This window comes from Tachysurus vachellii, chromosome 4, assembly GCF_030014155.1.
Source record: "Tachysurus vachellii isolate PV-2020 chromosome 4, HZAU_Pvac_v1, whole genome shotgun sequence".
Classification (NCBI taxonomy): domain Eukaryota; kingdom Metazoa; phylum Chordata; class Actinopteri; order Siluriformes; family Bagridae; genus Tachysurus; species Tachysurus vachellii.
This window is the reverse complement of record NC_083463.1, coordinates 15852608-15877888: the sequence shown is the minus strand read 5'-3', so window position 1 is coordinate 15877888 and position 25281 is coordinate 15852608. Positions and strand designations below refer to the sequence as shown.

The 25281-nt window shown below is 38.8% G+C and overlaps 1 protein-coding gene across 4 annotated transcripts in view; it reads right to left on the bottom strand.

Annotated features, from left to right (window-relative positions):
- Positions 1-1619: 1619 nt before the first annotated feature.
- Positions 1620-25281, bottom strand: part of dlgap4b (discs, large (Drosophila) homolog-associated protein 4b) — a 36441-nt gene continuing 12779 nt past the window's right edge. Inside the window, exons 6-13 of one of the 4 annotated variants that reach the window (XM_060868009.1) lie at positions 23905-24058; positions 22563-22818; positions 10837-11204; positions 10455-10549; positions 9356-9867; positions 8504-8595; positions 6093-6248; positions 1620-5679 (exon numbers count right to left, since the gene is read on the bottom strand). In XM_060868009.1, the coding sequence (XP_060723992.1) occupies positions 5461-5679; positions 6093-6248; positions 8504-8595; positions 9356-9867; positions 10455-10549; positions 10837-11204; positions 22563-22818; positions 23905-24058 (1852 nt within the window). In that variant the 3' untranslated portion in view covers positions 1620-5460. Of the gene's footprint in view, positions 5680-6092; positions 6249-8503; positions 8596-9355; positions 9868-10454; positions 10550-10836; positions 11205-14972; positions 15063-20965; positions 21564-22562; positions 22819-23904; positions 24059-25281 lie in introns of those variants that run through there. The other 3 variants (XM_060868007.1, XM_060868006.1, XM_060868008.1) reach the window with 3 other exon arrangements.

Below are 25281 nucleotides of genomic sequence, written 5' to 3'. Positions count from 1 at the left end.
TGTGGTTAAATATTTAATCTGTGGCTGAATATGAATCTTGTCCTTAGCTTCTCTGTGTACATGGCTACATTTAATCTGGACATAAAAACTTTCTCTTGAAGTGCATTGATAGTGTAATGTAGACAACCTACAACCAACCTCACTGTTTTCGGTTTGAAATGTCTATTATAATTCAAGATGTAGATAGTGGGATGTGTCAGAGAGGTTTAAAAGGTGTGTGTGTGTGTGTGTGTGTGTGTGTGTGTGTGTGCGTGCCTGGGAGAGTACATTTGTTCCTATCATCTCACCTATAGTCTATAGTCACAGGTACTTTACCTTTTAATGTTCGTCTTCCCCACACATCACGACACCACCCTTTTTTAAACAGTGACGTACACAAGGTACACAGATGTATCACTGATGTACAAACGAGCTGATTATAATTTTCACTCATTATTTAAAGGTTCCTGGATCAGCACTGTGAATATCGCTCACCGCTCTGTTCAGCTAATCATTTGTTTACATTCTTTTGATTATTATTTCACAGTAAATCTACGATGTAATGTAGGCCTCCCTGCAGTACCAACACTGTCCACTAGAGAGCAGGGGTCGCAGGTTGAATCTCACTCTATCCTGCCGTCTGTTTTTTCTTTCACATGCAGGAATGTGTTGTATGCACAGTGACCAGAAAGAAGGGGTAGATTACCAGAGTTACAGTTCGAGCCTCAACCCACCCCCAGCCCAAACTCCTACAGAATAAATACCCACAAGTCAAACGTCTTTGCACAGCTCCCACCTAAAGTGATCATACTTTTGTATGCTTCATTTTACAATGCATGTAGCTGGTAAAGCTGTTGTGTTGTACTTACTGTCTTGTATTTATTGTACTGGGTCAACTTGTTCGGCATATTATATTGTACCATGTTGCACTGTAACTGTTTCTGGTTTGAACTGCATGTTATGTGGTGATTATCTTGCATGTCATCACTTTACTGTAATACATTGCCCCAAGGCCTTGAGGAAAGTTGGAGAAAGGACGTAGAAAGTCCTGTGTACTTCCATATGGCTTGAATAAAGTAAAACACTAAAACAAAAATATGGTAAGACTACCCAATCTAGCAATACTAAAAATGGCAAAAGTGACACTTTAATGGTTATTAAACAGAAATCATTGTTAAATTTAAACTCTGATTCATCCAAATTAGAAGGTTATAAAGCTAAAGCTTTAAGAGCAGGAAATGCCCACTATTAAACAGTAACCTCTCTGTGGCTATATAAATTACAAATTGGCAACAATTAAGAAGCTATTATTAAGATGATAAAGTTAAGTCAGGTGTAGACGTGTACTGTAGTAGTGCTGTGTGTGTGTGTGTGTGTGTGTGTGTGTGTGTGTGTGTGTGTGCGTGCGCGCATATACATCCATCCATTTTCTGCTCTGCTTATTCTACACAAGATAAAGGTCACAGAGAGCCTGGAGCCTATTCCAAGGGTCTTGGGGCACAAGAGGGGGACAAAACCTGCACAGGTTGCCAACCCATCACCCATCAAATTGGGATTGATCATATCCTTTGCAGTTGTGTGGATTGAGAGATTTGCACTTGAGCATAGGGCAAAAGGACAAAGCCAATACACATCAATGGTTAACTTAAGTCCATTTTATTGTATTTCTTACTAAAACAAAAGACCCTGACATACACAGCCTAAAACTGATTTAGAATAGAATAGAATTAGATATATCTAACAAATCCTAGTCAGTAAAATATGTGCTTATTTCATAAAATATCAATTATTAGAATAATTATCTGTTGTCGTTTTTTTTTTGCTACAGATACTTGCATTGAATACTGAGTTCTCATTGACCCCTTAATATAGCCCCTGTAGATTAACCAAATGGATTTAAAAGAAACTTAGCCAGAGAAAGACAAAGTATCGAGAGCAAGCCTAGTTCTTTTTTCTTTTTTGCAGGTTAGATAAAAACCAGGTAGAAGTGTACACTTATGGCCGAGTGCAGGTTGCAGGTCAGTACAGGGTCAGCATTTGGGCTTCCTCTAACCCAGCTTGGCTGTAGCCTACCAGAATTGTGCCACGTGTCAGTTACTTAAGAGGTATATTAAAAACTTTAGAACATAAGCAGCGTGTGCAGGGCAGAAACCAGAGGTCTTTCCAGAGTGTCTCTCAATTGAAAGTTGTTTCAAAATATTGTCCCGCAATTCCGCATGTGGGGTTTTTCTGCTGTCAGACTGCTGTTTCCCAGTTTTTAAACACACTTCGCATCAACGATGACATGGAGTGTATTGGGCCATTGTAATCCCATGGAAAGCCTGCATACATGATCAATAAAACAGACTTGTGAAATAAAATACAATCAGACTAGAGTACATGAAATCAAGGAACAGATGCAAGATCTAAGAACATTTCTAGTTCATGTGACAAAGGACTGAGAAAAGAATTTTGCAAAGCTGGAAACGTAAATACTTTAAATGAACAAAGACAAAGTAATCCAATATGCACAAAAATGTTATTAGAACTTACTGAAATGTAGTGAACATGATGAAAACGTGGATCTGCAAGATAAAGAGGGAAATCCGAAACCATTCGTCTCTGTGTTTACATTGTCTTCCTCTTCCTAACTGCAGTGTAACAGACACTAATGTATTTAAAGCCTTGTAGATGTGGTTCATGTTGAGTCGTCATTGTTTGAATCAAGGATTGAATCTTACAATTGTCCAATATTTAATTTCGGTGAATACATTTATTATAATGTTTTACTTTGCCCCATCTGTATAGAAATTCATCTAAATTCAGATGACAAGCTAATGTGCTTTAGACAGTGCTGATTATTCTATATACTGGCCACGACTCATGGTGACGCTTTTTGCCCCTTATGTTCTAACCATTCATGGACTATTCTCTAGAATTCATTTTGAGAATTGCAATTTAAAAAACAGCTGTCTTTGCTATTGTGTAATAAGAAGACAGCATAAAAGCAACGATGATTCATACAAATGACTCTTTCCCAACACGATTTGTTCTAACCTGCAGAGAGCACAACTCTATTTAGCTGATTTCAGACTCAGAATAAGCAAACTTCACTAACCAATTTGAAACCCCAATTCACCTTATTTAGAAGTTGGGCTGTTGAAGTAGTTCTGCAGGGATTTGTCAGACATGTCTTTAAACCCTGTGGAGGGATAAGCTGTAGGCCATCAGCACACAAAGCCACAGGCGTTAACGATTCACCCCCGAGCCAAATGGAGAGAAGCGGCAGAGAGTGAGAGAGGAGATCCCATTCACACCATTACTGCAAACAGCAAAGGGAGCCATCACTGGCCTGACTAACACACAACACTGCAGACAAAGGGAGCCAATCACTCAACCATTTCACCTTACAGAGTGTTTGTGTGTGTGGGTCTGTTTAAAGAAAGCAGGTGGGCCAATGGATGGGCCTTTTCTAGTTAAAATGCACATATGTCCCTTTTTAAATGGAGCGTGTCAAATAAAAGAATTTTTGCATTGCTTAGTCTTCATATCTGAATGTAAATTTAATTTCTCATGAAAAAATAATAAAGCATGTCCCACTGCGTGTTGACAAAATAGCCTGGAGCTATTTTGTAACAAAAGTGTTATCAGCTTCCTGTTGCCCATGACCCAAAAGTACTGGCATTACTCCTTAGGAATGTCAGCATGCTTTAAGCACAACAGTGCTAGACTAATAACTAAAGAGTCACAATGAACCGCCTGTAAAGCAGCGTGGATAAATTACCCAATACTGAAGAAAGTGGATGCAGCTTGTAATTTCAGTTTTGTTACAACACTATCCTGATACAAATTAGATAAGCTCAATTAAAGCTGCTGTTTGAAATCCTGTCCTCGTTATAGATAAACCAGAAAAAGTCTGAAATGACACCTAACAAATCCATATAAAACAACAGAATTTAATGATCCTTTTTTTAAACAGACAGGTAACTTCAATGAGGATAAATAACAAGATAAACAAAGTAAATGAATTAGAATAAAAAAAAAAAATAATCCTAAACAAAAACAGACTGTGAAATGCAGAATAAATGCCACATTCTCAGGACAACTCACACGATGTAGGACCCAAATACCAGAGAGAAATGCTGTCACTGCATAGACTGTAGGATTGTTTTAACTGTGAATTGTAATGTTACACAGCTTCAGAATGCCTGAATTTGATTAAATAAAACGATTGTTGAATCAGGGTGTGCATTTTAGATTGAGTTCATTAATCACTTATATTTCATGATCAGATATTTTTCTTACAGCAAAAAAAATAAAATAAATAAAAAATAAGTACTAACTTTGGCCATGGGTTTGTTGTGATGATGAGGCCCTACCTCCATTCCTGAAAGAACAGAGTTTCTACCTTCAGTATGAAAAAGTGACATTTCTAACTGTATTTAATGAAAGGCAAGTATATTTAAAACAACTAAAACATGCTTTCTCTCATTACTTTCTGTAGCTAAATGCAAATTGGGTATAAACATAATCATTAAAGGGACAATAAGCTTTATTGTACGTCTTGTGGTTCAGTCAAACATTACTAGATCACTGTTATATGATCAAGATATATCAAGATAATACAATAGGCAATACTTTCTTCAAAATCCACCAAAACGTCCTACATTTAATACTAATCAGTGGTTTTTATTTTGCTTATGCTTTTTAATTACGTTTTCAATAAGAGTCGTACTTATTGCTCCGATAAAATGGAGTGCATGTGCGGTATCTTTACGCAAGCACCCGATAAATGGTATGAAAGTTTACCATGAATAAAAAAGTCAAAGCAGGAGTGAAAACCAGCTGGGTGAAATAACAAAGTGGCCTAAATGTCTACACCATTCTTTTCCACTCTAACAGGCTTTTGTTTATCTGTTACTGTTTAGCGCAAAGACACAATTTCTATAACTTGCACTAGAGGCTGAAATCAATAAACCAAATTAGTAAACAGGAAGACGAGTATTTCAGAGAGGGCACACGCAAGAAGGAATCCTCCAAGCAAGTGTGTGTATGGAAACTTCAGAGGAGGATTTTCTACTGGATGGGGTGATGAAGGGCAAAAAAAAAAAAAAATCCAAGTGTGGCTACCTTAGTCCACATAGATTAAATCTCTTATTCAAGATAATAGAACATTTAAAACAGTCTGATATAGACTTTAGGTGACATAATTATAAGTAATAACAATAATAATAATAATAATAATAATAATAATAATGTCTTTGTGAGGTTTTCCTTGGCAGTCTCTGAAAAGAGAAGCTCTTTGTGTGGCCTGTTCACAATTTCCACATTCACCTCTCTCAATTTTAGGCTGCCACCAAAATAAAGAGCATTTTGCATTTGATATTAGAGCAGATCTGTGAAGCGCTCGAATGTCTTCTCACTCTTGTACTCCCTTTCCCTTTCATTCTTCCCCCTCTCCACATGGGTGAGCTGTGGGCCTGTTTCTTCATTTCTCTTTTCTCAGAGGCGTGTTTGGGCTTCGGGGACGTAGATCTCGATGTTGTCTGAGCTCTCGGTGGCCGAGTTCTGTTTGACCGACTGCGCTCTCTTGGCTGCCATCAGTCTCTTGCGGGCTTCCTGCCTCTGTTTGTCTGCCGTCTCGCTGCTTTTCTCCCGGTTCAGTACTGCCTTGTTCTTCCCAGGCTTCTTTGGCACAGGTGGCGCCTGCTTCTGGTTCTTCTAGGGATAAAAGTTCACAATAATTGGGTTTACATGAACGTTAATAAGCTGCTCATTATTACTATTTAGAGTTGTTCAATTTCAGAGTAGATTTTAGCCCAGATAATCGGGTTGAGGACATATATATATATTGTTTATATCTTATTTAATGTAATTCTATTGCACATAGGTAAACATTAGTTAAGTAACATTTATTAACTTTACGTAACTCTTACTGGTCAGTAACCTTAAGTCATTGTGCTTTTATAAGAAATTTCAATAAATGAAGTACATGACATGCTTACTACGACTGGATGATAAAACAGTTGGACTATTTATAAGCCACTTTACTACTTTAGTGATGCCAGGCACTGACTATGGAAAAATGTATATAGCACCAGTATAGCTACTTGAATTCTCTTTATAACCTGTACCTGTTTGTCTGGAGAATCTCGGTCCAGTTTCCAGTCATTGGCTTTGAGTTGGTAGAGCTCGTCAAACTTGAGACTAATATCTTCTATTGACAGCTGCAGAAGGTCCCAGAATCCTGCCAAGTCCTGAGCTGTCGGTCTCGGGTTAGCGTTCACATTCTACCGAAAAAAGCAAGAGAGTAAATTAATTAAAAAATAAAAAAAAAAAAGAAAAGAAAGGAAAGAAAGGAAAAATAAATAAATAAATTAAAAAAAACAAAAAAAAAACACACTTGCAGCTTAATTAGAATTAGATTTAAATCATGTGGAGCAAAATGGGATACTAAAGACCTAAATTGCTCCTAGTTGTATATGAATGTGCTAATGGGTGTGATGCACAAAGACGAACTGATACTCCAATCCCACTTTGCTCTCTGTGTTCCTAGGATTGACTCCAGTTCCACAGTGACTCAGGATAAAGAGCTTAGAGTAGAAGGGTGAATAAATGTTAATTGATAAATGTTTTTGTTTGTCATATGTCTTAATTTCTTTGTACACAAGAGGGCAGTGTAACACTGGGCACACATTAGCCTACGGTCCAGGGGCCAATTCATCATCCAATTAAAGGCATGGTCTTAGGAGTTGGGAGTAAACAGGAAAACCTGGAGGAAACCTATGGAACCTGGAGGAAACCCATTCAAATAAAAAATATTCCGGTGTGTTATGCTGTCTAACAGCACTGGTTTAGATGTTGGACCATTGATCAGTTGGTTATAATTTAATCTTAGTACAGGCCTTTGACCCTCAACAGCTCAGTTGTGTAAATGAGATGATGTGTTAACTGTAGTGAGGGCTTTAAGATGAAGCTCAGAGATTTCCAGAGACAAGTCTTCAGCACAAACATGAGAACACAAACTAAATTGTTTCCCAGACATTACACAACATTAAATGTCCACAGTGTGTCCCTAGTGTACAGTATGTGCTCAGGTGTTTTATTTCCTACTGAAACACGCCTTGTGTGGCAGTGGCTAGGTTTATATTCAAGGATTTCAAGATCAATTTATTCTGAACTATTTGTGTGTGCTGTCTGTTGGAAATCTCTTAATAAATAAAGAAATAAATAATATAAGCAAATCACATTAAATATGTACACAGGCAATGAGGTGAGATTAGTGGCATTATTACTGCAAAAAAAATAAAAATAAAAAATGTGTGTCTTGGCAGTGTTCCAAAAAGCTGGGTTTGTGTCTGAATGTCAGATACAGCTAAAATTGTGTCACTTGTGTTTAAGAAGTCATGGATCATTTTAACGTCTTAGCTCTACATGTCCTTAAATAGAAGCACATAAGCATCTTCCTACAGCTTTCTCTACTTTAAATATATCAGCTTGATGCCCACTTATTCCAACTGATTATTTAACAAATGACAATAAAAGACAAAATAATCATCAAGTAGGGAAGTACAATAAGAAAATACAAATCAATTAAGAAACACGACATTAAAAAAAAATCAATACCAAATGCAAATAAAATAGAATAAATTCACAAAAAAAATCCATCTTATAAAAATGTCTTTAGAACCTTTTTAAAATTATATCCAGTAGTTGTCCGTCTGATCTGAAACTTTAAATCATTAATCATTCCAAGCTTTTTTTGTATGTTGAATGTTGTAGCTGTTAAAGTTTTCACAGATTATTAACTATTGTTATTTATGTAATTATAGACACTTCAACCTTGTGTATTCTTGGCTTCGCTCTCAAACTGATAACAGATAATTAACATTAACAAATCATTAACATCTCTACAAATATTTGTCCATAGCCATCATTCTAATAAGCAGATTTAATAATTAAAATAATAAACAAAAAATAATTAAAAAAGTGCTATATTTCTTTTTTTATATTATTATATTATAATATTATATTTTTATATTATATTGTTTTATATGGGTTCCTTAGTGCATGATCTAGTGAACCAGTGTTGATGTTTTCACTGACAGAATTCAAAGCACTTTTGTATGTTGCCCTGGATAAGAGCCAAACGCTGTAAATCTACATGTAATATGCTTTGGTGTTAGAAAACAGGTTACTAAATAGTTATCTTAATGGAAGTGGGTATCATTCTTCAGACGTACAGCAGGCTTGTATACTTCTGTCTGTCTGTGTGTAAATCAGTAATAAACAGACATTTGTGCATATGTGGTGTGGGACAGAGAGAGGGAGAGAGAGAGAGAGAGAGAGAGAGAAAAAGAGAGGGAGAGAGAGGGAAAGAGGGACAGAGAGAGAGAGGAGAGAGAGGGAGGGAGAGAGAGAGAGAGAGAGAGAGAGGGGAACAGAGGGAGAGGGAAAGAGAGAGAGGGAGAGGAATAAAAAAAAGAGAGTGATAGAGATAGAGGGGGACAGAGAGAGAGAGAGAGAGGGAGAGAGTAAGACTCACCAAATTTTGTTCGCATAACCCTCTGAATTGCTGAAACTTTTGAGACATAAGGAGCTGAGCACTGCCCACTGCACTGCGCACCTTACCCAGCACTGCACACACACACAGTGAGAAAAACATACTGTACACTACATACCTTCTAAACCATAAACACATACAACACAACCTTGTGCGCACAGTCTACAACCAGAGAAAATGTGTTACTCTGTCCCATTTGGATTTAGATTCTTCTTTTATAAGACGCTATAACAGTGTTACGTATGAAAGTAGTGCTGATTGTGAAAAGACAACTTGAAATTTGGAGAAAAAAAATCTATTTTGTCTTTGTCCTTCTTTGTGTTTTCTTCTTCTGCTCTTATCTCCAATTTAATTACAACAATCCGCCAATACACATTCATTAATTACACCAAAATCCAATCTTTATATCTACCTACCAATGCAAATTTACCACTGACGTGCCGATAAACAAATTCTAATTTCATCACATGCAAGTCTTGAGCTGGGTCTTAAATGTAGTAAATTTGCATACCTTGAGCTTGAAAAAATAATTCAGTGAAATGTAGTGTACATCAATACCTCATTGATAAAACAGCTAAAGAAAGAACTGTTGAACATTGGACACTTTGTCTTTTGGAACATTGGACACTTTACAACCTGAGCTATGTAGAAAACCACCAGATGGTGCTGTTTTTTATAGTTTGCTGAAAGATTGTAGCACAGATCAAATATTTATGCTGAGATACCACCATAGATACGAAATTCTTAGTGCAAAATTTGACATTTCAGGTACTTTTAGCACATCTGAGCAGTCAGTAATTGTGCACACAACACAGGCACATCAAAATTTCTTACCCTCCTCAGAGAGCTGGTGCTCTTTGGTCTCCTCTTCCATCTGTTTGCACCACCCTTCCATCCGTGCAGTCTCTGCCTGCAGCAGCTTCATGAACCAATGCCCATCTCTCCGACATGCCGACATGCCAGCTGAAGACGTGTGTGTGGGGCCTCCGTTTCCAGTCCCATTGCCACTCTCCAACCAGGGGTCAGGCGGAGGCAGGGAGGATGGGTCAAGTGCGGGGTCTAAACTCTCTGAAAATGAGGAAGAGCTACTTCTTGTTGTCGAGCGATTAGTCAGGAGCTGGCGGGAAGGACCGCTGGTTGTCACAACATCATCGTCGTGGCTACCATTGTCAAGAGAGATTTGAGCGTGGAAGTCCACAGATTGGCTAGCACTGTTGACCATGACTTTCTTCTCAGCGGGTCTGGAAGTGTTAATGGATGTAAGACTGGTGACAGAATTAAGAGAGAGATCTTGTGTGTCTGAGTCAGTTTCCTGCTTAGATGCCATACTACTGGAGCGGCTGAGTCTGGGAGTAGAAAAAACAACAACAACAAAAGAAAAGGCATTAGTAAATAAAATAAAAAACACAATTAATAGTTATGCATAATATCAGTTCTTGTCATTTTCAATATTCTGTTCTAGACAAAACGTTGTAGTAAACAAGCCATTCCTTAGATTATGTTTTATCTGTAATGTACTCTATGCACAGAACAACAAACATCTCAATACCAAACTAAAATGTGCTGAATTTTAGTAGCTACTATTACAGCAGAAAACGATGCATCTGGCAGGAAGCAAGAAGTATCGTTAGCTGGACATGAATATAATTGTGAATATATATATATATATATATATATATATATATATATATATATATATATATATATATATATATATATATATAGACAGTTATCTTTGCAAGCAGTGTTAAACAGCATGGCTTGTCTGTAGAGCAAAAGTATTTTTATAATTCATACTTGTGTGCTAATACTGATTAAATATTATCTCGCACAAATAGCTGCCATTTTCTTCCTCTAGTCAGATATTAATAAAATATAATGTTACTGTATTGCAGAAAGTGGAAAGGAGAAAACTGAGACAGGAAGTACTCACGTCCAGCCGTCCTCCACCTGCACTCCAATCGACTGGAATCTGGCCAATGGCGGCGGCGTCTCGACTCGGTTCTGAATTTCCTGGATGCTGTCCACCTATTATTTCATCAAAGAGTATAGGGTTTAGTGAGATTCATGAGTTCCAAAGCTCAGAAAGACAATTACAAAAAGTTTAACGTAACACAATATGCAAAAAACCTTTTATGAATATAAAATAAGAATATATTCAGGGTTTTATTTACTCCATAAACAAAAATGACTTGTGAGACATTCAAGATAAATAAAAACAGTCACAATGGCTACAATATTAGTCTGTGATCCGTCCGTTATCAACATGTTTTAATGTTGCAGAGACAAAAGAACTCCATAAAACTTGCACTCACCTGTATTCCAATAGAGGAAAGTTTGCGACGGGGTACAGGCTCCGTCCTGGGTTCGTCTGTTGCTCCTCCTGCTTTCACCTGCTCATTCTGCAGCTCACGAGAAGAGTCGGGTGAAAGCACCACAGCTGCTGGAATCTGTGGATCACGAGGTCCAAGCACAGGTGGGTGAGACCGTGACCCTTTTGTAAGGCTGCTGTCTGATGAGCTGCTGTTCGTCTGGCTCTTGCGGTCGTGGTTGTCCAGGTAACCGTCCTGTGCCGATTCGGTGCTGCTCTGCACAGTCACTGAAATGAAGGGCTTGGAGTTGGAATTGCGAGGAGGGACAGGGGGCGGGGCTATCTTCTTACACGTTGTTATACATGTTGAGACTGCACAGAAGAGTGTAAAATGAAACTTTACTATTACATACACAATTCAACAAAAACATTGCTAATGTGCGACATTCTTTTTATTAGTCTGTCTATTTTAATCTTGAAGATGTTAACTGAGTACTAACTACAATATGGAGCAGGAAACGCTGAACACCCCTCTCTCTGTCTGTGTATGTGTATCTGTGTGCGTGTGTGAGAGAGAGCGCGAGAGAGAGGTCATGGAATTTTGTTAATAAAGGATTCATTCAACCCACACCCCAAAGCATTTGTGATAGAAATGCATGCGGATAAAAACCCAGGAAATGAAGTTGATGCAGGAAAGTTATGACTGACTGCACTAATTTTCCACTAATTACACCAGTGTGCTCTCTTTCTTCTCATGTCTCATTTTTCCAGATAAACTGTTGATCTTGAAGTCAATAAAATTGATGTATAGGTGCACAGATTTCACCACATTAAACACAGAGGGAAATGTGCTGCTTGTTTAAGGGCAAACGAGATGAAAGGCTGAACGTACTGTGTTTAGCATTTACCATTTATTAAGCAGAGCTCACGCAACCTGTGATGAAGTGCTGATTTACTGCTGATTAAATATCCTGCTTTAATAACAGAAAACCATTTCCATACCTCGCTGCATGTGCATAGGTTACAAATATTTACTGTACGCTGTGCTGTGACGCAAATATGCCGCCCTCCTCCCCTTTGTCCAACACTATGCTTGTTATTTCAGCCCTGTGTCTCAGTAGGTGGGTGAGCGCACATGTGAATGTGTGTTTTGGATGGAGTGGGGGGGATTTATGAGAGTGTGTAAAGTGGTGTCTGCAGTCATGTGTATAAGTGTTCAAGGCTGTGTGTGTGTGTGTGTGTGTGTGTGTGTGTCTCAGCATGAGGAAACAGAAGCATATTTTGGGGAATATGGGCGGTGCCAGTAGACAGCCTGCTAGCAATTGGTAAAAGGACGGCAAAGAAGTTCTCAAGAAATTTTCCCATGTGTGCGTTTTTGTTCATACAATTTTAGGTTTAGTTCTCTGCATGCCATGCATAATGAGCTAGTGCTGTAATTGTTTTCAGCTGTCTAGTAAAGTCGATGTTTACTTGCCTAAGCATATGTAGCTTGTGTGTAAATCTCATCACCAGTGCACGTCAGAAAACAATGTTTGACTTAAATCCCAACCATGTTTAAAATATAAACCCTGACAAGAAGCATGAAGCATGCAGACAGACAGAGAGCGGACTATTACAAAGCCATGAAAGAACTTCTGTTCCTGTTTTGTCCAATAGCAGGTATTCAAAGTCCTGTGCAAACATGTGAGAGAGATTAAGTTAAACATGCAACACAAAAGATCCGCTGTTAAATGTGATCCATCCTAAGTGTTGCTGTTCTGTGTGTGTGGGTGTGTGTGTATGTTTCAAGTCTTTCTGTGTCGAGGAATCAGTCACAACCAGAGACATAAACTCAATAACTTCACTACTTAATCGGTATCAAGACAAGATTTATCCTGAGCAATAATAGGCAAATAAGCACATTAGCTTAGACACTCTCCAGTCAGTGTTTATTAGGAACACAGTTACACCTGCTCATTCATGAAATTATCCAACTAGACAATCATGTCACAAGCAACATGAAGATCAGGAGAAGGTCAAGAGCTTCAGGTAATGCTCACATCAAACAAAAGATTGGAGGGAAATGTGACCCAGTGACTATGACAGTCACATGATAGTTGGTGCCAGATGGGCCAGCTTGAGAATTTAAAAAACTGCTGATCTCCAGGGACTTTCACACACAACAAAAGTCTCTAGATTTTACATAGAATGAGGCAAAAATATATTAAGACAGAGCTGATGGGTCAGAGAAGAAGGGTCAGACTGGCTTGAGGCTGTAGTAAATCTAATAAGCTAATCTAATACAACATCAGAAGATAACATAATTCAGCCATGAACAAGTATGTGAGTTGACACTGGGAACAGACTCCCCGAAACTAGACAGGTGACATGTTCTGCCATCAGCTAAAACACACAGCTATCTGATAATTCTAATGAGTTCCCCAGACAGATTATTTTATCATGCCCAGGTTACCGGAAACACACTGCATTATAGATACGTTAATGCAAACTTCTACTCACTCATTTCAACTAAACTTAAACTTTCTGTACTTCTGCACTTTAACCCCTTTTTTTTATTCGAATATATTTGCGTTCAGTTGCTGTATCAAATATACTGTGTGTGAATGGGGAATTCCAGTCTAAAGAAAGAAACATGGAGTACATCCGAGTCAACCAGTAATCAAGTTTACAGCATCATGACTCACGTCATACGGGCACCGACACCTCCACTGTTGCTGAGTGATTAGGCTTTAGACCATGCTGGGTAGTCTTTGCTGACTTTATAATAGCTTGTTAATGGATTGTGTAAGACGATACATGGTTTTAAGCTCTGGCGGCTGACTCAGAACTTCCCTTTAAACAGCTTTCACAAATAAGGACACACCTGAACTGGTAAAAAAAAAACAAAAAAACATGAGGTCACTTCCAGACTTATTAAACTATAATACTAAACATAACCCATAATTATTTTGTTTCTGATGTCAGACCAGTTTGTGTTTTTTAGAAAGAGTCCTGCTAAGACAGTTGAACGCTTGATTCGGATTGGTTGAGAAGGTGACGATTAATAATATTTATGTTCTTATTTTAATTCTTAAATAAGAAGGTGTAGTTGAACCATCTATAGCACATCTCTGACAACAGTTCTAGCAGTAACATAAACGGCAGGTTTATTTTAAAGTGCTCATTCTAATGACACTGTTTCTATACAGCAACTTGTATAGTGACTGCTCCACATACCAAACCTTCTAAAGACTAGATTTTTGCCTGGAGCTTTGGGAGTTTTGCCGCACCTCTGAAGCAGCCAGCTACAGTCCCTCGCTCTTTGCAGACTCAGCATGTGCTGTGTTAAGTGCATATGTGAGGAATCCTAATGCTTGGAAGTAAAGCCCTGATTTAGCTGGAAGAAAATAAAATACCTGAGCCAGTGCCATAGCCAAGCACATACAGGGCTATTTCAAATCAAATCAAATCAACCAAGAACTCACATACAGAAACTGCAGGTGTAAAGCAAACGTTTCAAATATCCGATTACAATTTTTTATTTATAAATGCAACTCTTTAAATTGTTGCAATATCTGAGCCTCTGAAGCTCAGCTTACGTACGATGAAGCAACAACTGATACTGCAACTCGACAGGTTCTGGTCGTTTCATACAGCGGTTACGGTGACAGTGAAGACGAGAGACATTTAAATGAATTCCTCACAGACGTACACAAACCTTCTCATTAGCAGTGATGTGTGACAGATTTATGACAAGCTGGTTCCTGTCCAGAATTCTTACAGCCATCCTGTGAAATGTTGAGTAGACTCGCATGCTTGGGTGTGACTCGAGAGAGAGAGCGTTAATTGTCAGGTCAACTCTGGGACACGACGCATGGCAGAACTCGAAGAAACAGAACTCAGTGAGAAAAAAAGGGAAATAAGGACGTTATCCTTATATAATAGGACAGAAAATGTAGATTCTTCAGTTATGCATATAAACATTTGATGATTTATTTGAAGAGCGTGAATACCATTAAGAATGAATGGATAATGACCCAATTAAATAGCTATATCATGCATGATTGATTCCAACTGACAGAACCCTGTTTTAGGTCAGACTGATTCTGTAAAGCAAAATAAAGTGTGTGTAATAAAAATAACTTGGTTTCCTGTACTTACTGTTGTTTTTTTTGGTACAGTCTTCATTTGCAGTATACTTGCCTCCATATATTGACCTTATTATTAGAGTACTAAGCAGTTTCACCAGATCTAGGAAAGAAACACCAAAGAAAACCCCAAGCAATAAAAAAAAAAGTTAGTCACTAACAATGTATAAACACTTCTGTCCTCAATTTGTAGGGATCTGCAGTGGCCCAAAAAGCTAAACTAATTATTGTTTAAGATTGGATAAACAACAAATATAATCTACTGCAGCCCAGCCACCATGATGGAGCCGAAGGCCTCCATCTTCTACTCTATAAGGCCCTGTGGCTGAACAATACTGGATTCCAGCTAACTACAGTTCATGTACAAAGCCACAAATTACTGACCTATCAGTTTACAGACTCAAAGCTGGAACAGTTCAGAAAACATATGCTGTGGGATTCAGCCGTCTCTGCATACAGGACACTAAAACATTTATTTATTTATTTTTACAGATTTGGCTTTAGAAAAAAATGCTGAAAACATGGAATAAACATGAATAACAGCATGGTTAGCAGCGATTTCAGTACAACTACATTACTAAGGATGAAATTACGTCAGATGATTGGAGTGACGCTGATTACTAACTAAAAACTAAAACTAAAGGTGCTAAATGCCCATGTGCATGTTCGTAACTTACTCTCACACACAAACTCTCACTCAAGCATCACTAGGATTTGTTGACAGCTTTGCTGACAGTAGCCTCAGTGATGAGACTGCACAAAGGAATTTAGCAGTCATGCTGTTAATATGCAGCAGAACTTAACACCTTAAACCCCCCCCATGTGTTAACACTACGTTCAAAACGAAAGAATTCACCGCACATGGAGTGTCTGTCTAATGTAGGGACTTCATTTAAATGTTACTATTGTTAAAAATTGTATGCCTATATCTACTCCTAATCTTAACCTCAGAAAACCTTCTTTGGATTTTTAAATTTGAATATGTATTGTTTAAGTAAAAAATGAAGCCAAATGCCACCTCAAGGTTAAACTTCATGAAATAGGATATTTGGTTCCCAGATGGAGATAAAACATTCCACAGACACAATAAGCTAAACTTAGATAAGGTCCCAATTGATTGCGATTAATCTCCTGAAAGCCAAAAATTGATCGAAAGATAAAAATAGGATGACTTGAGCAGCTCTAACTTGACCACAGCAAATATTAAAGTGGTTTCTTGCACAGAGAGCTGGCCATAACCAGACAGTCACAAGCAGTCAGATCAATATGAACCCAGATGATTCCATGATCTTCCTTCATCCAAACTTGGCTCAGAGTGAACTCTTCTCATCCTTTCCTGTTATTTCATGGCTGCAACATGTAACTATGGATTGGACTCGAGCTGCTGAACTGCACAGCATACAGTAGATCTCCTGACTCACAGCTCCCGGGAAGACAGGAACTGCTGTTTGTGGTGACTCGGTTACACATTCAGACATGAGTGTACATACGTATATACAGCTATTCAGGATATTATGCATCATCACTAAAGTAATGGGTGTCAATATTATGTAATTTATGACTGTCTGAAAGGAACGAGTTCTTGAAGTAGAAAGAAAAAGAGAGGGATGACTTGGTTTACTGTCTGCATACCGACATGATGCTCCAGGCCCCGCTCAGTGTCACGTCTTCTAAATAACTCCTCCACAAGACCTCAGCAACAGGCTAAATCTGGCATCTTTGACAGACTTGACGGAAACCAAAACATCTTAGGTGCCTAGGTTAACCAAATATAGCATGGAAGTGGAGTTCTGTATGAATTAGGCCTCCAGGAAACGAGGATGCACAGGAAACCACATTAACACCCACTAATCAAGCCCAACCTCTCCAGAGCCAGCTAATAACATCTCACATGTTTATTGACATAAGGGATTGAGAGACAAGTGTTATTTACTACAGGAAGAGCTACACTAAAGTGTGATTGCAGCACACTGCATATTTATGAATTCAATGCGCAACATCCTTGCGTCCAAGTCTGAAATGTAAGTCTAAATAATGCATGCCTCCTGAAGTGCCTTGTACATACAGCAATTTTAAAACTTGAGCAGCAAACAGAAACCAGGCTTAGATGCAACCAATTACTGCCTTCTTGAAGACAGCTGAAATTCTGAATGAAAAAATCCTCCCATTTCTGATACAAGAACCGATTTTGTTGCCAGAGCTTTTATTATGTGCCATGCAATTAAGCAGATGGAGGCCTAATCATTATCATCAGCCAGGCTAAACATGGCTGAGGATCTGTGATGCCAATAACACACTGAACCACATATTATCTACGCGGAAGTACCATTAAAATCAAGGGTGTGCATAGAAGGCAGCTCTACCGAGTAAGTCTCTGTAAGGTTGTCAAGCCTGTATACACGTCTGAATATACTACCGCTTTTAATTATGTAAAAAAAAAAGTGTACTGTTGTAATGAATACTATTTCTGCCTCACAGCTCCAGGGTCGTTGGTTCAATTCTGAGCTCGGCTTAGTGTCTGCGTGCAGTTTCACGTTTCCATGTGGTTCTTCTGGGTTCTCCGGTTTCCTTCCACCACCCCAGAAAATGCAGTTAAGTGAAATGACTATGCTATAATTTCCTTAGCTGTGAATAACACAAGTGAATATGAGTGGCCTTCTAATTAGACAGTTCTATGTGAAAAGATGTGTGATTTTTATTGTTTTAGTTGTTTACTGTACTTCTTTGGCGTACTTCTTTTACTGTACTTCTCTGGCGTCTTTTCTTAACAGCATAATATTTAGTACAATACTGTATACACAATAGAATTCTCAATGAAAGACTGTGCATTTATTTGCTTATAGCTGGGGATTGTTTAAGAGAACAGGGAGGTGAAACGTGATTACTTTTCATGTTCATGGTGACAATCAGTAATCCACAGGCATTTAACGGAGAGTAAAAGTCTGTGCACTTGGATTAGGTTACTGATCAGAATATCCTGTTCATAAAGGATTCATTCTTAGTAATGAACAGGATTCACTGTTTTATTTGTGCAAAATTATCTAGTTCTATAAACATCTAAATGTAAAACTGAAAATTTTTAACTCCTGAATAAAATCTTCATACTTGAATTTCATAGACACTTTTGGATTATAACGCATGTGTAATGAAGATGCACAAAAATAGGCCCACTTCTGCATTCTCTTTGAGTCTTTCCTGCACTCAGGCATAAAGGCAAAACACAGTTATGAAGCTCGGAATATCATCTCTTACCCAGGGCCAGAAGAACATCCGCCAGTAAATGCTCCGTCAGCGTCTCGTTACTCTATTAATGTTAAATGATGTACGCGAGCTAAAAGGTTGCTGCACAGTGATAACTTGGTAAACACAAGATCCGCCCGTGCTATCACAATTATTTTTCCCATAGCCCATCCCTTGTTATGATCCATGTTAAGGTTTTTACATGTCTCTTTCTCTCCTCTACAATATGCTCCCAACAGTTAAGGCAGTGCATGACTTGCCAACTCACTCTGCCCACAAGCCGATGGCCAAAATACACATTGGCACACTGCCATATTCGCACCCCTGCCTGGTAAAAAAAAAAAAAAAAAAACCCTCCAGAACCTTCAAGCGCACCATCTGCTCAGAAAATCTGTAACAAAGATGAATACTAATTAAATGCTAATTTACAGTGTAGTCAGATGGACATTTTTACCACCATTAATTTATGCTAACAGGCAAGTAAACTTTGTTTGAAAATGCCACGGTCACTAAAAAATGTCTGGGTTGATTAGATTCTTTGTGTAAAGATGATGAGGGAAAAATAATCAAATCTCTGAACCACACACACACGCGTGCACACGCACAAACACCATACTCGAAAGACAAAGTGTTTATGATCTTACCAAAAACATCACATGTTATTAAAGATATTATTCAGTTTTCCCCCCACAGTTCTTCTAAATTTCTGCATGTTTACACTGATGAAGATAGTCATGTTTATCACTGTATGGTGCAAATGTAAAAACATCCATAGCATATGTGAAATATTTTAAAAAAAAAAGGCTTTGTGTGGTAGATGCTACAAAATGGAAAATGACAATAAATAAAAAGAATTGAGAGATTTGTCTTCATGTATCAGCAATAACAAGCCAATCTTGTTTGGTCACTTTTCCTACTTTCAACATTAGGGCCAGACGTTTATGAAGTGCCGACTGCTACAGATATGAAATCTTTTACTTTTCTTTACAGCAAATGTTCAGATTGTAAAAACAGGTTTTACAGTATGTGCATTCGTCTCGGTATGTTTGCATGAAATATTTTGGTTAAAACAATTACCACAGTATCAGATGACAAGAGAGTAATGTCATGAAAGGAAGCTCAACCTGTTCTCACTAAACTCTCCATTGTCTATGTTCAATTTTTGATTTTATATATAATGGTCAAGTTTAAATAATAAAAATGCATATGGTCAGTAATTGCTTACAAATATCAAAGTAGTCTCAAATTAACGCACGTTAGTAATAGATGCACTGAACACTTAAAACACCACAAAAAGTTGGTTGAAAGCCAGACTTAAAAATCTCTGAATCTCTTTAAACTTTCAGACAATGACAAACCTAACCTTGGTCCAGACACACAGGTGTGTAGATGAAGAAGTTACTCAATAACTAAACAGCTTTATCTTTGTGTTGCAAGAGCACAGACCCAGTGTAAATCATGCTTGTGAGAAAATAGTGAGATGGTGTTCAGACATCCCAAAACATTATGAGATATCCTTCACTACCACACCACAACTGCTTTTAGAACCCCAAAGAAAACAACATGTAAAATATAATGAAAAATCTTGTATTGAAAGGCTGTAACATGTTCAGCGCCCTGCAGCAGTGCTTTTAAGATCAGGTGCCAGGGATGAAATAAGTGATTGTCATGTGAGAAGCTGTAATGTTTTTAAGTCATCTGTAGGTTTCTTTTGTTGTGTCTCTGGCATGTTAATACCGGAGCAAATCTTTCTAAACCCCATGTATTCTGCTTTTTTAAAATAACAGACACAAATCTAGTAAACAAAACAAGGTTTCTGTGACACTGTACAGCGAACGCTATGTGAGGAAATCCATACTATACAGAGTTCCTCTGATTGTAAAAGCAGGGCGGACTGTTTGCATAAACAACTGGCTGCTATGATGTACACAAATATATAGCTTTCATACTGACACTTATCAATCTTTTATACTTTATAGCACAGCAATATAAAATCTGAAGGATATTTTACTTTCAAATGTTCACACACAGATTTGACTCTTACTGTGATGTAACCCAAACCTACTGAGATTAACGTCTCCTCGTCTGAACGAACGGTCAAGCCTCATATGTTCAGTATCTTAGATACATACGATATTTAACTCATAAGTAAGGTTAGTTTTGGGAACAAGCACAGAAAAACAATCCATGATGGGTAATTGTGAGTGTGGCCTATTACTATTTCCTCGTTCCTGTTGATTATATATTACTGTAGATACTAAAATTCTTACACCACAGCACTTTTGTTTTTGTTTTGTTTGTCATGGTTTTTAATCGCTTCTAGCTACAGGTAATATTATGAACATACACATGACAAGTTATTTTCGCTCACATTATTCCAGCTATAAACGTTCTCCAGTCTCTCTCAAAGTTATTAATAATAATAATAATAATAATAAAAAAAAAAAACACAACCCTTTTGTCCTGTCTTATAGTTACAAACTGATGAAAGCTGAGATATACCTTTATTTTGTTAATAAATAAATATATCTTGCTATCAATGATACATTTCTCTTTCCTAATTAGCACATTTTTGTGTCTGTAAATCTGTATATTTTAAGTTTATAGATTATGTGGCGCCTTCGGCTTATATTTAAGTCCCTGTAAAATGAAACGCATGAATAAAATAATAAAATAAAAGTTATAGACGTTAATCAACACACTTCTGACAGACCAGAATCCAGAATTTAGAGACACATATACAAATGAGTTTAATGGGATACTCACCCACTTGCTCTATGGACACAAAGATTATGGAATAAAGCCAGAAGTGGAGTTTAACAGTGAATGTAACAGAGACCTCGGGAGAGCGATCAGACTCGGAGGAGTTTCGGACAGTCCCTTCGGGTGTGTAGGAAGTGGGCGGGGCTTTTAGTTGTGGGACAGAGGGGCGGGGCTTTTTGTTGTGGGACAGTGGGCGTGGCCGCTGCGTGGCTGACTGACACCACCCCGTTGAGCTCGAGGCGCGCGCACGTGCTCTGACGAACAGCCCAACGGTCGAATTCTGACAGGAATAATAACTCATACAAAGCTAGATAATAAACATAACGAACAGATCAACTAAACCACACCGTGCTGGTGTACCGTGTCATGACAAAACCCGGCTTGCCGATGGATTAATTTCATTCCCTGTTGTCAGTGGTTCAGACCTGGGTGTGAGCTCTGGTTTACCTCAGACTGAGCTGAGACACTGGCAGGTAGGCGGCTGCTACAGAAAAGCATCCGTTACTGTAAGAACCTTTCCGGCGCAACGCTCAGGAAACAGAAACTTAAACAGCTGACAAATTACACAGGGATACAAACCCTACATCAGACCGCCATAATATAACAAAACAGTAGGAGATGTAGAAGTGTAGTCACCTATTTAACACCCATCACGTATCTGGAGATCAGCGCATCCGTGTTTCAAACGAATAAACCTCCACTCGAATCCACGCTTCCCGGGTCACGCTAAAATAACATTTTCTAAACACCTCAGGGTGTTTTTTTTTTATAAAAACGGGTTAAATTGTATTCGCCGTAAGACGGTCAGTATCGTGGTCCACGTCGCGGAAAGAAAGGATTGTGAGAAACGCCTCTCCCATTGGCCATTGGAGAATTGGTCGGAGAAGATGCGTGTCATTGGATAACTAAGCTGTCGGTCAAGGAAACCCGAGGATGTGATTGGTTCCTGGTGCCTTAAAAGCCTGTCACGCAATAGCGTGGTAATATCTCTAGACTCCCGCCCATGTCTGACGCAAATAGTGAATGAAGACAGCGATGCTTCTCATTTTCTAAACCGCACCTCCTCGTTTCTTTTCCTTGTGTCCCTCCATCTCTTCTTATATCTCTCTGTCTCAGCGTGAGATATTGTGAGAATGTTGACTAAAGTGTTAAAAGAGCGGTTCAGCTCTTATATAATTAAATCAGGGATGTACTGATTCGATACTGAATATTGGCATCAGGACTGAATTTCACACATCACTTGTGCTCAGATATTTTCCTAATCGTATAGACTGCCAGAAAAGGCACTTTCATAGATCTCACAGAATCCACTAATCTTGTGATGCTCATTACTAGGAAACAAAGGAAACAAAGCTCCTAGAGAAAGATTTGCAGTCATATGACCTGATAATTGTATGATCCAGCATGTGGCAGACACCTTTATCCAGAGCGACTTACATTATCTAAATTTCTTTTATACAAATGAGCAATTGCGGGTTAAAGGCCTTGCTCAGGGGCCCAACAGCGTCAGCTTGGTGGACTTGGGATCGAACTCACAACCTTCTGATTGATAGCTCAACACCTTAACCACTAGGCTAACACACACCCCTTCGATGCTCACCGGTGCTGGTGCTGTAAGTGCGTACAGTTGTAGCAGTGGGTGGTGGTGAATCTGAATCAAGTGATGCTGTGTCATCATCTTGGGAGCAGCCAGCTTGGATGGCGCGTAGGTAACTATGGCTTCGGGAACGGAAGCAGGTGGGCAAATCAGGGTCCTCTGCCCGTGAGTGAGAGCGTGTGAGTGCGTGCATCTCTCCGAACACAGATTCTGAACAGGAGTCTTCTCCATAGCGTTGGTTCAACTCTGAATCCCGCATCTGAAGAGACAAAGTGACCTTGTGGGGTGTTATCAGTACAGAGGAAGGTTCACAGTTAATATATGTAAGTATATGTATTTAAGTCTGTGCTGTCGCAACTAAACTCAAGTCTTAATAGTGGGAGAAGGTGGGGAATGCTCAGTATATGTCTGGCTTACTCCTTAACTTTTAATTATTTTTTTCTATTTAATTAAAAATACTTTATTAAATAAAGTTGAAGTGAAGTTTACAGACACTTCAAAGTAATTATCAGTAAAATAGCTTGGATGCAAGTATTTAAATATTTTTTATCCCTCTGGCAGACTAAATAAAACAAGCTCTTAAGAGTAAAGAAAAGAGGAATTCATTGACATAATATCAATGCTGGGGGCATGGTGGCTTAGTGGTTAGCACGTTTGCCTCACACCTCCAGGGTCGGGGTTCGATTCCCGCCTCCACCTTGTGTGTGTGGAGTTTGCATGTTCTCCCCGTGCCTTGGGGGTTTCCTCCCCCGGTCCAAAGACATGCATGGTAGGTTGATTGGCATCTCTGGAAAATTGTCCCGAGTGTGTGTGTGTGTGCCCTGCGATGGGTTGGCACTCCGTCCAGGGTGTATCCTGCCTTGATGCCCGATGACGCCTGAGATAGGCACAGGCTCCCCGTGACCCAAGGTAGTTCGGATAAGCGGTAGAAAATGAATGAATATCAATGCTGAGGCTAATTTTCTGCAGTAACTGAGCATCATATATTTCTATTAATAGTCACAGTGATTTTTTTTTTCATTTTGCATGAATAGGATCCTGTCAACACCACTCAAGCAGTAGCATTAATAGCCAAAGCCAATTCATTCTGGTGGTCTTTATTCATTAATCCACGCTTCTTTAATTGATCATTTGTCAGTTGGGATACGAGTGAGACAGGGTGGAAATGACTCAGAGGCTAATCTCATGCTTTTCACAGCCACTTAGGCATTGGACCATGTTTCTAAAACTGTTATGAAATTATAAATGCGTACACTTGTCAACTTGTCAAGATATGATTATTTCTAAAGATCTGCACGGGCTATGATATCACACACTCATGCAAAACATACAGTGGACTTCTGACCTGGCTGATGCAGCTGTTGCGTCCAAGTGTGCTGCAGCCCTGACTGAAGTCGTCATCATCCCAGCGTGGGAATGATGAGCTTACAGAACCTCCAATACAGTCCAAATTATCCACACTGCGATTCCCAGAGAATTCTCGCAGAGATGGAAGACAACTGAGAAGAGAGGAGCAAAACAGAAGAGAATATATTTGAATTTGCCTATGTAACAGTGACTATTTCCTGATGTTACTCTAGCCTTCCAATGTGCGTTTATAAATACAAAGCAAATGGAATAAGTTAAGCCATGAAGAAAAAGCTTTGTAAAGCTGATGTAGACAAAAATATGGCATACAAGTTTGGGTTCTGCATTTACAGTGCCTTGCAAAAGTATTCATACCCACTGAACTTTTTAACATTTTGACACGTTACAACCACAAACAAAAATGTATTTTATTATGATTTTATGTGATAGACAAACACACAGTGGCACATAATTGTGAAGTGGAAGGAAAATGATAAGTGGTGTCCAAATTTTTTTTTACAAATAAATATCTCAAAAGTGTGGTGTGCATTTGTATTCAGCCCCCTTTACTGATACCCCTAACCCACTGAGTCAATACTTTGTAGAACCACCTTTTGCTGCAATTACAGCTGCAAGTCTTTTGGGGTATGTCTTTACCAGCTTTGCACATCTAGAGAGTGAAATTTTTTGCCCATTCTTCTTTGCAAAATTTCTCAAGCTCAGTCAGATTGGACGGCGAGCGTCTGTGAACAGCAATTTTCAAGTCTCGCCACAGATTCTCAATTGGGTTCAGGTCTGGACCATTCTAACACATGAATATGCTTTGATCTAAACCACTCCATTGTAGCTCTGGCTGTATGTTTAGGGTCATTGTCTTGCTGGAAGGTGAACCTCCATCCCAGTCTCAAATCTTTTGCAGACTCTAACAGGTTTTCATCTAAGATTGCCCTATATCTGGCTCCATCCGTCTTCCCATCAACTCCAACCAGCTTCCCTGTCCCTTCTGAAGAAAAGCATCCCCACAACATGATGCTGCCACCACCATGTTTTACGGTGGGGATGGTGTGTTCAGGGTGATGTGCAGTGTTAGGTTTCCGCCACACATAATGTTTTGAATTTTGTTCAATTTTGGTCTCATCTGACCAGAGCACCTTCTTCCACATGCTTGCTGTGTCGCAAACTGCAAACGGGATTTCCTATGGCTTTCTTTCAACAATGGCTTTCTTCTTGCCACTCTTCCATAAAGATCAGATTTGTGGAGTGCACGACTAATAGTTGTCCTGTAGACAGATTATCCCACCTGAGCTTTGGATCCCTGCAGCTCCTCCAGAGTTACCATGGGCCTCTTGGCTGCTTCTCTGATTAATGCTCTCCT